Source organism: Aethalodelphis obliquidens, unplaced genomic scaffold, assembly GCF_003676395.1.
Source record: "Aethalodelphis obliquidens isolate GAN/ISIS:26980383/991018 unplaced genomic scaffold, ASM367639v1 scaffold50, whole genome shotgun sequence".
NCBI classification, from domain to species: Eukaryota; Metazoa; Chordata; class Mammalia; order Artiodactyla; family Delphinidae; genus Aethalodelphis; species Aethalodelphis obliquidens.
The window spans coordinates 4,578,240-4,595,351 of NW_020837994.1; the positions used below are offsets into that span (position 1 = coordinate 4,578,240).

The window sequence follows — 17,112 nt, forward strand, 5'->3', positions numbered from 1 at the left end:
AGACTTCAATTTGAAGTAGATACTAAGGGCAAGAATAGACCAGTTAAAATTCACCTGAAAATCCTTTCCCCTTCTACAAATGTGCTAAAATACTGCGGTCAGCTTAGCATCCATCTCTTCATGTATGTTATGTATAGATGTACTTGTTTTAAAATGATATTTCAGATATTTAAATATTAAGTGGCCAGAAGACAAGAGTTACACTATCTGCAAAGTTTACAGTCCACCCGGTCCTTATGAAAGACCACACTCATTTCACTAATAATTCTCCATGACAGCATATTAAAGGCCACCTCATCACCACTGCATAAAGCTGGTTTAAAAAATTTTTTACTAGCACAATCTGGTTGTCAAAGCTTCATTATACATTTTACTGTACAAATGCTTTTCAGATGATTTTTTTTTTTAAACAACAAACTCCGCTATAAGAGAAACTTAGGTTAGAGTTTTTTACGATGGTACTTTTTCAGTCTCTTTATTAAGTGTGGTTATCTCCAATAGTAAACAAGCTGATTTCATGAATGCTGTTACTAAATGACTTATGTATGATGTTATCTACAATTCTCAAACTGCAATAATACAGACTTGAACTTTTAAGCAGTTTGTTAATCATCATCTATGCCATGAATGTTTAAATATAATATATATTTAATATGAAAAAGCTAAAGCACAAGTGCTTTCTCCCACCCCTAATTCTGTTTTTGGGCCCTCACAGATTCGGAATGCATTCTTATCCACCCTTTTCACAAAGTCAGGAGAGCTCAGGAAATATAAAGTCAAAAATATACAAATCTTTGTTGTTACAATAAGATTTTTTTCCCACGACTGAAATTACCAAGGACCATGAACTTGGAAAAAGAAAATCAAAAGGAATTTACAGCAATTTATCTTCAAAGTTCAAAACTGGTCACTTCACAGAAAGACTTCAAGGTCTGTTGAAATTTTTCTTCTAAAAAGTCATTCTGTAGTGGAGTTTTCTAGGAAAAATAAAACAGCTTTTAATAACTGGCCCGCTGGTGTGAGAGCTACCGTGGAATAAATTAGCACAAAAATGGAAAAAAGTCTTATAACTGTTCACTGTTACAGACATAATCAACAAGGTCAGTCACTCTCAAAAGCTCATCTTCCTCCTCTTCTGGTGCCCCTGCCTCCTGCCCACCACTTGTCCCATTGGGGGCCAGGCTTGCACTGGTTGTGCTGTTGTCCTTGGGGGTCTGAGGCTTCTCAGTTGGCTTGCCAATCAAGTTCTCAATGGCTTTGCCAGGACTCTGTCCATTGGTGGAAGGTAAGTCCACTAAGCTATAGTCCAAAGGGCTCCCCACCTTGCCTACATTTTCAAAGTCCTCTTCCTCATCACTGTCTATCCGATAGGGCTTTTTGGTGCTCTCTTGTTCTGAGGGCAGAACCCTGGGCTGGCTGTCATGGGCAGGCTGATCTGCATCTCCATGAGCATTGTCACAACTCTCCTCTTCGTCTGTCTCGATCCGGTGTAGCCGTTTTCGGGATGGTTTACCTTCCTCTTCCTCCTCATCTGCTTCTGAATACTCATCTGTGCTTCGACCCCGCTTTCGAACTGACCGCTTTGATTCTTTAGCTAGCTCATCATCTTCAGAATTCTTGGATATATAGCTCTCTAGAATAAACAGCACATTTAAGCCATTGGCACAGTTAACCATGAACAGAGCTAAGTAATTCTCCTTTAACAGATTTAAGTAATTCTCCTTTTCCTCCCCATATTCATCCCATGTCCTGCTTTCAGACTTGCTTGTACATAACTATTTCCCTTCAATAACTGGCCTTATTTCTCTCTCCTCTCAGTCCCACAACAATGCCCAATGTGATTCACAGTATACTTTGCCCGTGATTTTAGGAAAGAGCAGAATCCTTAAATTAAATGAAGATAGGCTGGTCACAAACTAAGCAACTCCTTCCCACTAGCCCTCAAATTAGGGAGTCATGTAAACATACTGATAAGGAAAGAAACTAAGCACCCAATTCAGGACATCTGAAATACTGCGCTAACTCTTATTCCATGTTATTCAATGTCCTTGGTGGTCCTTAAACGTCTTCTCTTGTTTATACTTGACTCACCTGGTCTCATCGCTTTGCATACCATCCAGATGCCAATGACTCTCACATTTGTTTTAGGCAACCAATCCACAGGTTCCAGACTCATGTATCAAACTGCCTGCTCAACATCTATGCCTGGATTTCTAAACAGGCAGAACCGAGCTCCTAAACTTCTTCCTCAAACCTGCGCCATTCTGGTCTCCACCATCTTAGTTATTGGCAACTCTAGTCTTCCAATCGCTCAGTCATCCGTGATTCCTTTCTTTCTCCCATCTAAGCCAGTAGTAAATCCTATGGGTCTACTTTCAAAGTATATCCATAATTTGACTGCTTGTCACCCCTTTACTGCTACTGCTCTAGTCTCACCCACCATTATCATCGCCTGGCCTATTTCAATGGCCTCCCAACTAGATTCCTAGATTTCCTCCCTGTCCCCTTCAATGTACTCATAATACAGATACCATAGCAAATTAAAATGTAAGTCAGATCATATCACTCCTCTGCTCAAAATCCTCCAATTATTTCTCATCTCACACAGAATAAATTCCAAAGTCTATACAATGGTTTACTGTACTATCTAATATGATACCCACTGATCACATGTGGGTATCAACATTTTTTTCAGGTCTTTACTAAAATGTTGTCTTCTGAGTGAGGCATTCCTTTGGTACCCTATCTGAAATTTCACCTACGCTCCTTTTCTCCTTTATTTTTCTCCGTAGCATTTATCTCCACCTAATATATCATATATTCTGCTTATTTATCATGTTTATTGTCTCTCTTCCCCCAACTAAAGTAAGAGTTACATGACAGAGTTATATGTTTTTGGTTATTCTTTTCACTCTTCTATTCCCAGTGCCGAGGACAGTGACTAGTTCAGTAAGTATTTATTTTTAATAGATGAATTAATGAATTTATATCTGTCTTTAATGACACATGAAGATAAATATACATTCACCCAGATGTTTACCTCCCTCCTTTAATCTCCCATATCCAAACATTTTTTTCCCATGCTCTCCTGGCTTGGGCTCAAACTTAAATGACAAGGATCTATGAAAGCAAATAATCTTCAAAACAGACCATAAACAATGGAGAATTAAATATATAAAAAAGAAATGGGGGAAGGTAAGGGTTAGACTCATTTAAAATGAACTTGGGAAGAACTCTGGAATAACTACAAAGACTAAACGGATATCACAAGTTCATATTTTAGATCTTTTCCTGTACTTCTGGTATGGGACACAGCTAAAGCTATGAAGAAATAAAAGTTTACCAACTAAAGCTCACTGTTATGGTGGAGAGAGACAGTAGGCACCCTTGGTTTGGAACTGTTCAGGTATTCAGGACATAGGAGGTTATTTCAAAATGAGGGCCATAAATAATAAGGGAGCAGAAGAAATCTTGTTCAGATCATAATTTTCTGATACTCTTCTAGTTTCAATGAAGAATTTAATATTACAATGAAGACCTTAAAAGTTAGTATCTTATCAAGTATCAGTTATTTAAACTATAAGTTGACCAGGCATAAAATAATGGGTTTTGTCTCAAAGATATTACGGGTTATATTAAATTTCTAAGAAATGGTACAGAATCATCATCCTGAGTTCACTTTATAATTTGTACTGCTGCCTTGTCCAAACTTCTGTAAACTGGAGAGCTATTCCTTACCTTCACTCTCTGAGCTGGAAAGCCTACGCTTGTGAACTCGTCTGATTTCTTTACCACGTCGTAAACTCTTCTGGGAACCATCACTTTCTGAATCTTCTTTGTAGTTAATTTGTCTTTTCTGGTTCCTCCTTGACCGCCTTCGACGAGTTTCTACAAAATCATCACTGAAACCATCACTAAAATCACTTTCTGTTAAAAAAAAAAAAAAAAAAAAAAAGAGAAAGGAAAAAGAAATCAAGCACATTTTTTAAAAAAAAATTTATTTCTGGCCGTGCCATGCAGCACGTGGGATCTTAATTCCCTGCCCAGGGATTGAACCCGGGACTCCTGCATTGGAAGTGCAGAGTCTTAACCACTGGGCCAGCAGGGAAGTCCCATCAAGTACAAATTTTAATTCCACTAAATAGAAAAGTAGTTAGCTTAGGTTATAAAAATATAAAGCTATTAGGCAGAGTTCAGTCATAACTTTTAAATGAACAGTAACTTTCATGTCTCTCATTTTCTTCTTAATAATATGAGTACATCTGGGGGGGCTTTAATGCCAAACCTCACAAATGTATCCTATTAGCAGTCAATCCTCAAGATTAAAAAATGTTTTACAGGGAATTCCCTGGCGGTTCAGTGGTTAGGACTCTGCACTCTCACTGCCAAGGGCCTGGGTTCAATCCCTGGTGGGGGAACTGAGATCCTGCGGTGCGGCCAAAAAAAACCCAAAAAAACAAACCCTTTTTACATAATCCTTATCTCATACAACTTAGAGCTACCCAGTGAGCTGCATGGCTGCCACAACTGCTCTTCTTGGTGGATAGTTACTATTTTGCCTCATGATAATCTGCTGTTTCTATATATATGTAGCTGTATGGCTACAGTCATAGCTTCACAATGTACTGCAGAGGTTATACTTTCTAACCACAAAAAACTGATGAGCCTGTTTCAAATAAGTACAGAACTGGAGTTATATTTTTGCCTTTTTTCCACGCGGAATTAAAATCTGCTAAATACAGCTCGTGGGACTACTTTAACTTTCAAAGCACTGCTAAATAGCACTATTCTTGTCATGTCACCTCTGATCAATAAACCAAAGTCACACTATGGCTTTGTGTCAGAGCAGTTTTTCAGGAATACTAACAAATTCCACTGAATCATCATATCTAGCTTTGTTTTCTAATGGATTTCAAATATTTCAAAACAGCTAGCCAGTAGTTTAAAGGGGTCCCCATTGGCCAAATCTAGGGCAAAGTGTATCAAAATAGTGATGGTAACATATCATATCCATCGACTGAAATACGAATCCGTAAGTCCACACTGATACAAAGAAATAAATATATAGGGGAGAAGAGAAAGCTCTTCCTTACAGAACACCAAGTATTAAATATAAAAGGAAGGAAGGAGTTAGAAAACTCATGAGTAAATGCTAAAGCTAGTGGGTGAAACATCTGATAAGGAACAGGATATTTACAGTCTCAAAATATCTTCCTCTGAATTATTTATTAATTAAAAAGGGAAAATAATAGAGAGACCTGGAGGACATACATTAACTCTGTGATATTCTTGCCAAAAATGTATAACTAGAATCTAATCACAAGGATACAAAAACCCAAATGAGGTATGTTTTACAAAATAATTAGTGTGTATTTTTCAAAAATGCTACAGTCAACAAAGTTTGAGGAATATTACAGATTAAAGGAGACTAAAGAGACATGAATAAATGCAATATGTAATCCTGAACTATATACTTGACCAGGAAAAGATGTTTATATAAAGGACAATATTGGGACACCTGATAAAATTTGAATGTGTACTGTTGATTAGATAATAGTATTTTATCAATAAAATTCCTGATTCTGATATTGTTCTGTAGCTATGTAGAACTCCACAAGCCTGGCCCAAGTTGGGGATATAATACTCCTGTCTGTGGCACTTCCTCAGTAAGACGACAGCTACCTATCTGCTAATCCCATAAAGCACTCCTATCTGTTCTTTTACCTGCTGTGCCTCTCACTATTTATTTAGTTAATAGAGATAAGCATAAGCTATAATAACATCAACCACTGATAATTTATAAAAACTAACAATCATAATCACTGATCATGATCTAAATGTTAGAGATAATTGGTGATCTTTCTCTAATAGCTAGACATCTGAGAAAAATGTTCTCAGATTATTAAGTATGATTCCCAAGAAACACTATGAAGGTAAAGTCTAGGCATGGAAACACTTGGCACCAAAAGGAATCATCACAATCCTAAATGAGTCTGGCATGAAGTTAACATATCCATCTGTATCTACCTTCTCAGATGTGCTTTATGTGAAAGATTTAATTAGTGGTGAATCACAAGAATAGAACTCAAAGTTTCATCAGAAAGCTTATATTACAATTGAATGGAATTTTATTTTAAGAAATCTTAATTCCAAAAGTCATAAGAATTTACTGACTTGGTGAGATGTGGATACAAATTATTTTTACCAGAGTCTCTACTATTCTCCTCAGATTCCTCCTCTTCATCATCATCGGAGTACTTTTTCTTTGGAGTCTTTCTCCGCAAACGCCTGCTTTGCCTCATTGGCCGGGAGGGATGTCGCCTTAGTCTTCGGCTACAGAAATCAGTGTCGCTGTCATCATTAGATGGTGGGTCTTCTTCACTTTCATCTGGGTTCTCATCAGATACTACAAACTCATCTTGAGATCTGTCCAAGAGAAACCAAATGAATTATGATGGTACACTTAAAACCGTGAACCCGTTTTTGAGTTCTGAGTTCAAATTCTAACAAGTCCAGTGAATTATTAAGTAACATTTAATGTAAGATATCCAGTTAACTGTATCAGTTTCCCTGTTTATAAAATGAAGAGATGTTTTGCCCCCTCTCCTTTTTTTTGAAGGAGTTATGAACATGAATGGATGCTGATTTTTGTACGTAAATTGCTTTGGCCTCTTGGGAAGTCCTGCACATACCTCAAATTCAACATGCCCAAAAGTGACCTCATTACTTCCTAACCTACTCCTCTCTTCTGTTCCCTAGCCTGGTATTTGGTACTGTCACCCATCCAGTAATTCAAAGCAGAAACATGGTATTTATCCTAATTTCTTTCTCCCTTTTCATTTCTCACATCTAATCAATGACTAATTCCTCCCGAGTCTATCTCATAAAGATAATATCTCAAACCTGATACCTCTTCTCAGTTCAGGCTCTCATATCCCATCTAAACTACTACAGCAATTCCCCAAAGTCTCTTTAATCTCTACACTCATTTCCCCTCAGTAAATCCTCCGAACGAATGCCAGGATGAATCTTTCTAAAACATAAACCTCATATTAGTCTGGTATTTAAAACCATTCAGTGGGTTTTCATCATCTTCAGGAAAGAGTCCAAATTCTTATGCATGACAAACAAAATACTCCATCATCTGGTTCCTTTTTATGTCTTGGCCACATTTCCAGCAGGGCACTTTTCGCTGCTTCCTCAATTCTTCTTATCCTGACACACCAGGAGTTTCCTAAATATTCTATGACGTTTTATGCCTGGCTGCCCTGGACAGGATTTCTCTGCTTAGAATACTTTCTTTCCTTCACTGCTTCTAATCTCAAATTCATCAATCTGCCCAATTCATTCTTCACATTTCAGATAAAGCTTTATTTCTACTCTGAGGCTTTCCTTGACCTCCCTGGATTGATCTGGCCCTTCTCTGTACCCTGACTTATGTTTTAGTAGCAATCATGCAGCATGACTTTTTTGTGGTTTATATGTTTGTTTCCTCCACTAAACAATGAGAGGAGAAACTCTGTGGTATTCTTTCTATACCTGTTCTGCAGGGAAGCCTTTCCTGATCTTCCATACTGAATTACTTGCCCCAACCCAAACCCCTATGGGTCACGAGAGAATAGTTTCTAAATACTCATACCTGTCCACTTCTCACATTTGACTGGGAACCTCTCATGGTCATGGTGGCAGAAGGTGGCACAGAGGTACACCACAAATGAATGCTAACTGCTGTTCATGAAATTTAAATACAATGTTGAATATTAAACCAACGAGCATAGGGACTTCCCTTCCCTGGTTCAGTGGTTAAGACTCGGCACACCCAATGCAGGGGGCACGGGTTCGATCCCTAGTTGGGGAACTAAGATCCCACATGCTGCATCGTGTGGGCCACCCCCAAAAAACAAACAACCCATAAAACTTCGTTTTAATCTAGAAAGAACCAAAATCAGCATCGCTGGATTTGTTTAAAGTATACTGAAAAACAGATTGTCTATGTGCATGAAGAACAAAAGCTCCATCAGAGCAGGGCCGAGCTTATTTGGTAGGCCTGTTCAAGCCTGGACGTAGAGAATGGGATCTACTGACAGACCACGCACCCATCACTGATCTTGAATTCATCCTCACTCTCTTCTTCATCCAGGTTGCTGTCACTGTCCAGATCATTTAGTCGCCGGCGTTTCTTCCGGCGAGCAGCAGCTGCCCTCTGGGGTCGTTTATTTTCTTTTCTTTCTTCATCCAAAATAGTAGAGATATCTTTTCCACGGTGGCCAGTGATAGTGGAGATATCTTTTCCTCGGCCAACTCCTGAGTCCAGGGGGCAGGGTGTAGGGCAGGTGAGGGGAAGAGAGGGAGGGAGAGAGAGAGACAAGTATATGTTTATTAAAAGCTTCCCTTTAATATCTACAGATTGTCCTTAGCAGATTTTCATTCGATTTCTTTATTTTCTTCCTACAGATATGCAATTTTCTCACAACTTTAGCTGACAGAGCTCTCTTTCGTTTATCCTACTAAATAGAAGTTTACTATGTAGAGAACTTGCTTCTTCAAAAATTTTGGTATGATTCATGTACCATAATATTCACCCTTTTAAAGTGTATAATTCATAGGTTTTTAGTATAGTCACAAAGTTGTGCAACCATCACCACTAATTCCAGAGCATTTTTATCACCCCAAAAAGAAACCTCATACCTATCAACAGTCACTCAAGAATCTCTTCTTGGGGCTTACCTGGTGGTGCAGTGGTTGAGAATCTGTCTGCTAATGCAGGGGACGCGGGTTCGAGCCCTGGTCTGGGAAGATCCCACATGCCACAGAGCAACTAGGTCCGTGAGCCACAACTACTGAGCCTGTGCGTCTGGAGCCTGTGCTCCGCAACAAGACAGGCCGCAATAGTGAGAGGCCTGCGCACCGCAATGAAGAGTGGCCCCCCTTGCCACAACTAGAGAAAGCCCTCGCACAGAAATGAAGACCCAACACAGCAAAAAGTAAAAAATAGATTTAAAAAAAAAAAAAAGAATCTCTTCTTGAAAGCTGTCTTTTGGATGTGGCTTTAGAAAGAGGCCAATCCATTTTTAAATTTTTTTTTTAAACTGTGTTTGCAGGGCAGAGAAGTGAGAATTTAGCAGCAAAGATATACATAAGGCACACATGTCTGGAAAAGCTAGTGACTTCTTCAGTTTTACTACAAACAGCCTACTTATTATTAATCCTTTCTAGAGCTTTCATAATAACACTGGAGCACTGGTGATTTCCTACATAGCTCTTTAATTAAATTATCTTCAAATTCTTCTATTTTAATGTCACCCATTAAAGACTATGAAATTAATAAATTGATTTTTAATTTAAAGCAATCATTTAGATTCTGATTATCCATAATTTTTGTGACTTTGTAGCAGCAGTGATCTAAAAATGGAAAGACAACAGCAAACTTTTCTGTTTGGAAGCAGAAGAAAATTTTTTAATCTAGGGAAGAACATTTAACCTAGGGAGGAACATTTATGTTTCATATCAGATTACAAAATAATACTACTTTTAACATAATTAGAAGCTCTGAGTCTATACATTGACACCGTGTCCAGAGATTATTTTCAGTCTCAGACAGTTAACATCAGTAGTAATCGTGATACATACTGAGGAGAATAAGAAAATATGCTTGCTCACTGCTTCTTCAGGGCATTTTAGTTAACATATTGGCCGAGTTAGATGAAAAAGAGAGAATGATAAACACATACCTCCTCCATCAGCCTCTTTAATATCATCTTCTATAGCTTCATCAATTGCTTCGTCAAACTCATCAAATCTAAAATACATACAACAATCACATTACAGCCTGTCCTGGCATATGGGTTAGGAAAATTGCCTCTGAAGTGAAAAAGGGCTGAATGTGAAACTGCTCTCTGCTACTTTGGGGCTGTGGGACTTGGATTAGACCACCTCAGTCCTGTTAACCTCAATTTCTTTGGTAAAACAGAGTTTTGCAAATCAGTATCTAATTCTAAGTTGTTTTTCATTTTCAAAGATCACCTATACCAGGCAGCAACAAATATTTTTGTAATGGGCTTTGTAGACTGTACAATCTCTGTAATAACTACTCAACTCTGCCATTGTAGTGCAAAATCAGCCACAGACAATATAAGTGAACGAAAAGTAGCTGTGTTCCAATATAACTTTATTTATAGACACTGTGATTTGAATTTCATGTAATTTTCAAATAATTTTATCCTTCTGGTTCTTTTTTCAACCATTTATAAATGTAAAAACCACTCCTAGGTCACGTGCTATATACACAAACTGGCAGTGAGCTGGATTGGCCCACAGGCCAACCCGATTATACAAATCATATGACAAGGTAAACTGAACAAAATTCGTGTTCCAGAAATAATACTAAGTGTGAGAAGTATACTACTGTTGTTATTAAAGATTATATTATTATTATTATTACTGAAATTCATATACAGATGGTCAGAATTTTAAAACTAGGTAAACATACTTTATCTCACAAGGGCTATTTCCTCCAACTTAAAGCAAAAAACCAAGACTAGATGATTCCTAAGATTTATTCACATACAAAACTCCTTTCACTTTAGAACTGAGGTGACCAAAAGATAAAGTGACTTGAAGATCATGCTAAATATGGTAATTACTAGCCACATGTGGCTATTTATATTTAAAATAATTAAACTAAAAAATGCTGTTCCTCACTAGCCATATTTCAAGTGCTCAACAGTGACATATGGCTACTGATTGCCACACTGGACAGCAAAGTAACAGAACATTTCCATAACCACGGTAAATTGGACAGCATTGGATTAAAGTTACACAGTGATTAACAACAGAGTTAAGACCAATAGCCAGGACTTCCCTGGTGGCGCAGTGGTTAAGAATCCGCCTGCCAACGCAGGGGACACGGGTTTGATCCCTGGTCCAGGAAGATCCCATGTGCTGCAAAGCAACTAAGCCCGTGTGCCACAACTACTGAGCCTGTGCTCTAGAGCCCGCGAGCCACAACTACTGAGCCCGTGCGCCACAACTACTGAAGCCCGCGAGCCTAGAGCCCGTGCTTCGCAACAAGAGAAGCCACCGCAGTGAGAAGCCCGCACACTGAAACGAAGACCCAACGCAGCCAAAAAGAAAAAAAGAATAAAATCAAAAATCCTTAAAAAAAAAACAATGACTAATAGCCAAATATTTTGCCTTTTGAGTTGAGAAACTCATTACAGCTATAGATTTCCTCTCTAGGAAAATATATACCTACACAAGCATAACATTTTACATATAATTTCAGAGGATTCACAAGTTTCAGGTTAAGAACTCTTCTACATATTTTTACATGCAACAGTTTACTTCCAATTTTTTCATGATTATAAACAATGCTATGAAAAACATCCTTATAGATATAGCTTAGCTTTTCCTTAAGATAAATTCTGAGAAAGTAAAAATCGGTGTATCTATTCATCTGGCTAGAATAACAGATTCAGATACAGTCAGATATAAAGTTAATGGAAAACAGGATTTCTCCGAAGGACAAGATGCAGCTGTAAAGTGCCATAACAATCTATTTCTTTGAGCCACTACTACTTTCTTACTGAGACACTCTGTTTTCTAAATTCAGAGACCATCAGAACCCTTGGACAAAGGAAATTATAGCAGTAAGAATGAAACACCCACCCCTGCCTAGAGGATCTAAGTCACTTTTAACACAAATAAGCAGCCTTGATTTACATTCCAGATTCAGAGTTTGGATAAGGGGTTGGACACAACACTCCACACTCTATCTTCATTGTTTTCAAGTAAATAGGACCCTGTGTCTACCATGCCGTACACATACGATACTGACCCTTTCACAGTCCTGCTTTGCTTTGAGCCTCACTCATCATTTAAATTTCATCTAAACTCTACCATTCCTCAGTATCTTTTCATAACTCTATCTTTTCTTTTGTTTGGTGAGATGCCCCTTGGTTCCAATATGAGATTTTGTTGGATTATAGGTTTGTTCCTGGTATTCTTGCTACAAATAAAATTGTTGGCTTAAAGGCATACAAATTGTTCTTCAAGGGTTGTAGCAATTTAAAATACAACCATGAAGTGAATTTTACCATTAAGATTTTTTTGCTAATACGGAAAAACAAAATTATTTTGTTCCTTAATTTTAATTTGAATACACAGTAAAGCCAATATTATTTTCATGTTTACTGGTCATTTTTACTTTTTCATTCGCAAGTACTGGTTTGTGTCCTTTCCCCATTTTATTAGCCAGTATATTCATCTTTCTTTACAGATCTGTAAGAGCTTTTTATGTATTAAAGATTTTAACATCTTTGTCATATGTTGCAGTTATTTCTATCCAAAGTGTATTCCTCGCCCCCCCCCCTTTTTTTGGGCCATGCCGTGGCATGCGGGATCTTAGTTCCCCAACCAGGGATCAAACCAATGCTCCTGCAGTGGAACTGCTGAGTCTAAACCACTGGACCACCAGGGAAGTCCCCAAAGTGTATTTCCCCTTTAACCTTTGCTTATTTTTTCAAGTTTTGAGACAGGAAAACTGACATTTTGTCCTGCTATCATTACAAATATGTGCCCATCCCATCCCCAGTCAGCATCCCTCTCAAATAAACAAACAAACACAAATCATGCTGTCTAGTTCTAGTCTTCAAAATACATGGAAACTTAATTTTTATTAAGGAACTGATTTCCTAACAAAAATGGCTTTTTATCCTTGACTTCAGAAATGTTAATGTCTGAAGTATGCAACAGTCTTTGCAGACACCATGTGGAAAAACTATTTCCACTATGAAAAAAACTATATACTCACTGTTATTTTAAAAACTCATAAGCCATTCCTTTTGAATTTTAACTCCTTTACAAAATTTCTTTGCAAGCAAACATTTTCTTTTGTAAGTGCTTTTTGTCTGAGTCTTTCTTAATTTTATATAATCAAATTTCCTTTTCACTATTTTTTCTGTGTTTGGTGTTATACTTAAAAAGTTGCTCCTTACATAAGAATATGTATCTTCCTTACCTCCTTTTGGGAACTAGGCAGGGTATAAATAAATGAATCACACAATACATATTATGATAAAAAACATAGTTTATATTACTGTTATATAATTTTAAGCTGAAGGGATCATCTGGGTTAGTTCACCATCATAGGTATGTCAACCAAGATCCAGGGAAATGGACCAAGCACTCAAAGATACATGGCTAATTAGTGGCGTGGTGAGGGCTATAATCTGAAGTCTTCTGGCCCCCAATCCAATGCTCCTTCCAGTCAACTTTGACATCATCCTCTGTTAGGAGCTATAAGAATCCGATAAACAATTATTAAATGATAGTGATGAAATTTTTTTGGGGGGAGGGTTTCTTTTCTGTGCTGATATATTAAGTGCTTTAGATTTTATCCTCACAACAGTCCCATTGCAGCCCATGTACAAAGTAAATTCTAGGTGTATTTATTAGAGCTTGAATATGACGAATAAAACTTAAAAAAAATATATTAGGGGCTTCCCTGGTGGCGTAGTGGTTGAGAGTCCGCCTGCCGATGCAGGGGACGCGGGTTCGTGCCCCGGTCCGGGAAGATCCCACATGCCGCGGAGCGGCTGGGCCCGTGAGCCATGGCCGCTGAGCCTGCGCGTCCGGAGCCTGTGCTCCGCAACGGGAAAGGCCACAACAGTGAGAGGCCCGCGTACCGCAAAAAAAAAAAGAAAAAGAAAAAATTACTAAGAAGCAGAAGGAAAAAAGAAAAACTGAGAAGAGACATACAAATGCCCAACAAGCACATGAAAAGATGCTCAACATCACCAACCATCAAGGAAATGCAAATCAAAATCATGAGACATCACCTCAGGTCTGCTAGGATGGCCGCCATGAAAAAAACAAAAGCAGACAAGTGTTGGCAAAGACGTGGAGAACCCAGAAACCCTGTACACTGCTGGTGGGAATGGAAAATGGTGCAGCTGCCATGGAAAACAGCATGGCGGTTCCTCAAAAAAAACAAAAACAGAACTACCATATGATCCAGCAATCCCACTTCTGGGTATATACCCAAGATGAAATGCTAATAAAACAAATTTCTTCTCCCACTGAAAACCACAATTACATCAGGATTGAAAGACAATACAGTTCCCCTATGATGCTTGTTCTGATAATGTAAATTTGTTCCAACATAACTGATATATTAGGAAATAATTCAAGCATAACATGTATTTCATACTTGCTTATATATAATTTTCCTTGTGAGAAACACTAGGTAAATGTAGAAAACTGCACCAGCTGTGTAGGAATACACAAAACAAACACGTGCACACATCTTACAAATATTTACCAGCTACCCAAGCTCATCATGTGTGTTATAAGCTAGAGCCATCTGCATCTGGTATTACAAGTTTCTGGCTGATTTCAAGTAACTCTCCTTCTACCACTACACAATAATTTACAAACTGCAACTCTCCTCACAATCACTTCCACAGACAAGCTTCAGGTCTTTTTTCAACATAAAATGTCATATTTATTGTAGTACTTGTTATTTCTTAACCACTTCAGATGTGTCAAATGGTACTCCCATTGTTATCTTTTTTTTTTAATGTGTCACTAATGAAGTTTTTGAGTGTGTGACCCTAACTCCATATTTCCCATAATCTCTATAGTTTTTGTGCAATTTTGCACACAATGGCAATTTTTAGGAATGCATTTGTTGTGTTTTAGTAGAATTGACTTTAACACTTACACTTTCCATTAGTAGGTTTTGACTTCACTAGTTTTAATGATTTTATTAAAAAACGGTACTTTTAAAAAGTTTTTTTTTTTAAGGAATAAGATGGACACCATTCCCCTAAATATTAAGGATTTTACTCTTACTGATCCTACTGCATTTTATTTTATTTATAACACTTTATGGAAAAACCCAAACAAACTTTTCAGCCAACCCAAAATAAAGTTTTAACAATAACAACAGAAACTACACAAGGGGAACTCTTTCATGATCACTGACAAAAGTTTATAAACAGGAAACAAGCTTAAAGTTCTATAAAATCAACTCTGTTTTCCATCTCCAGTTATTCAAGTTAAAAGACTGTTTTGGTGTTGTCTAACAATGGTCTAAAATATCATTTATTTATTATTTGAGTGAGACAGGGTGGTTTCGTGGAAAGAACACTAGACGAACAAACAATTAGAAGATAAGGTTTTACACTCCCATTTACCATTGCAACAAAAAGAATAAAATATCTAGGAATAAACCTACCTAAGGAGACAAAAGATCTGTATGCAGAAAATTATAAGACACTGATGAAAGAAATTAAAGATGATACAAATAGATGGAGAGATATACCATGTTCTTGGATTGGAAGAATCAACATTGTGAAAATGACTCTACTACCGAAAGCAATCTATAGATTCAATGCAATCCCTATCAAACTACCACTGGCATTTTTCACAGAACTAGAACAAAAAATTTTGCAATTTGTATGGAAACACAAAAGACCCCGAATAGCCAAAGCAATCTTGAGAACGAAAGAAGGAACTGGAGGAATCAGGCTCCCAGACTTCAGACTATACTACAAAGCTACAGTTATCAAAACGGTATGGTACTGGCACAAAAACAGAAAGATAGATCAATGGAACAGGATAGAAAGCCCAGAGATAAACCCACGCACATATGGTCACCTTATCTTTGACAAAGGAGGCAGAAATGTACCGTGGAGAAAGGACAGCCTATTCAATAAGTGGTGCTGGGAAAACTGGACAGCTACATGTAAAAGTATGAAGTTAGATCACTCCCTAACACCATACACAAAAATAAGCTCAAAATGGATTAAAGACCTAAATGTAAGGCCAGAAACTATCAAACTCTTAGAGGAAAACATAGGCAGAACACTCTATGACATAAATCACAGCAAGATTCTTTCTGACCCACCTCCTAGAGTAATGGAAATAAAAACAAGAGTAAACAAATGGGACCTAATGAAACTTAAAAGCTTTTGCGCAGCAAAGGAAACCATAAAGAAGACCAAAAGACAACCCTCAGAATGGGAGAAAATATTTGCAAATGAAGCAACTGACAAAGGATTGATCTCCAAAATTTATAAGCAGCTCATGCAGCTTAATAACAAAAAAACAAACAACCCAATCCAAAAATGGGCAGAAGACCTAAATAGACATTTCTCCAAAGAAGATATACAGAGTGCCAACAAACACATGAGAGAATGCTCAACATCACTAATCATGAGAGAAATGCAAATCAAAACTACAATGAGATATCATCTCACACCAGTCAGAATGGCCATCATCAAAAAATCTAGAAACAATAAATGCTGGAGAGGGTGTGGAGAAAAGGGAACCCTCTTACACTGTTGGTGGGAATGTAAATTGATACAGCCACTGTGGAGAACAGTATGGAGGTTCCTTAAAAAGCTACAAATAGAACTACCATATGACCCAGCAATCCCACTACTGGGCATATACCCTGAGAAAACCATAATTCAAAAAGAGTCATGTACCAAAATGTTCATTGCAGCTCTATTTACAATAGCCCAGAGATGGAAACAACCTAAGTGTCCATCATCGGATGAATGGATAAAGAAGATGTGGCACATATATACAATGGAATATTACTCAGCCATAAAAAGAGACGAAATTGAGCTATTTGTAATGAGGTGGATAGACCTAGAGTCTGTCATACAGAGTGAAGTAAGTCAGAAAGAGAGAGACAAATACCGTATGCTAACACATATATATGGAATTTAAAAAAAAAATGTCATGAAAAACCTAGGGGTGAAACAGGAATAAATACACAGAGTTACTAGAGAATGGACTTGAGGCTATGGGGAGGGGGAAGTGTAAACGGTGACAAAGCGATAAAGAGGCATGGACATATATACACTACCAAACGTAAGGTAGATAGCTAGTGGGAAGCAGCCGCATAGCACAGGGAGATCAGCTCGGTGCTTTGTGACCGCCTGGAGGGGTGGGATAGGGAGGGTGGGAGGGAGGGAGACGCAAGCGGGAAGAGATATGGGAATATATGTATATATATAACTGATTCATTTTGTTGTGAAGCTGAAACTAACATACCATTGTAAAGCAATTATACTCCAATAAAGATGTTAAAAAAAAAAA

At 37.7% G+C, this 17,112-nt stretch overlaps 1 protein-coding gene and 1 non-coding gene across 4 annotated transcripts in view; both read right to left on the bottom strand.

Moving 5' to 3' along the window:
• Positions 1-313: 313 nt before the first annotated feature.
• Positions 314-17,112, bottom strand: part of RSF1 (remodeling and spacing factor 1) — a 165,566-nt gene continuing 148,767 nt past the window's right edge. For 2 of the 3 annotated variants that reach the window (XM_027083493.1, XM_027083494.1), the window contains exons 12-16: positions 9,732-9,799; positions 8,097-8,304; positions 6,206-6,426; positions 3,739-3,927; positions 314-1,633 (exon numbers count right to left, since the gene is read on the bottom strand). In XM_027083493.1, coding sequence (XP_026939294.1) covers positions 1,065-1,633; positions 3,739-3,927; positions 6,206-6,426; positions 8,097-8,304; positions 9,732-9,799 — 1,255 coding nt within the window. In that variant the 3' untranslated portion in view covers positions 314-1,064. The remainder of the gene's footprint in view (positions 1,634-3,738; positions 3,928-6,205; positions 6,427-8,096; positions 8,305-9,731; positions 9,800-17,112) is intronic. The other variant, XM_027083495.1, reaches the window with a different exon arrangement.
• On the bottom strand, positions 4,036-4,108 carry TRNAG-UCC (transfer RNA glycine (anticodon UCC)). Its single transcript has one exon. It is a non-coding gene; the product is annotated as a tRNA-Gly (tRNA).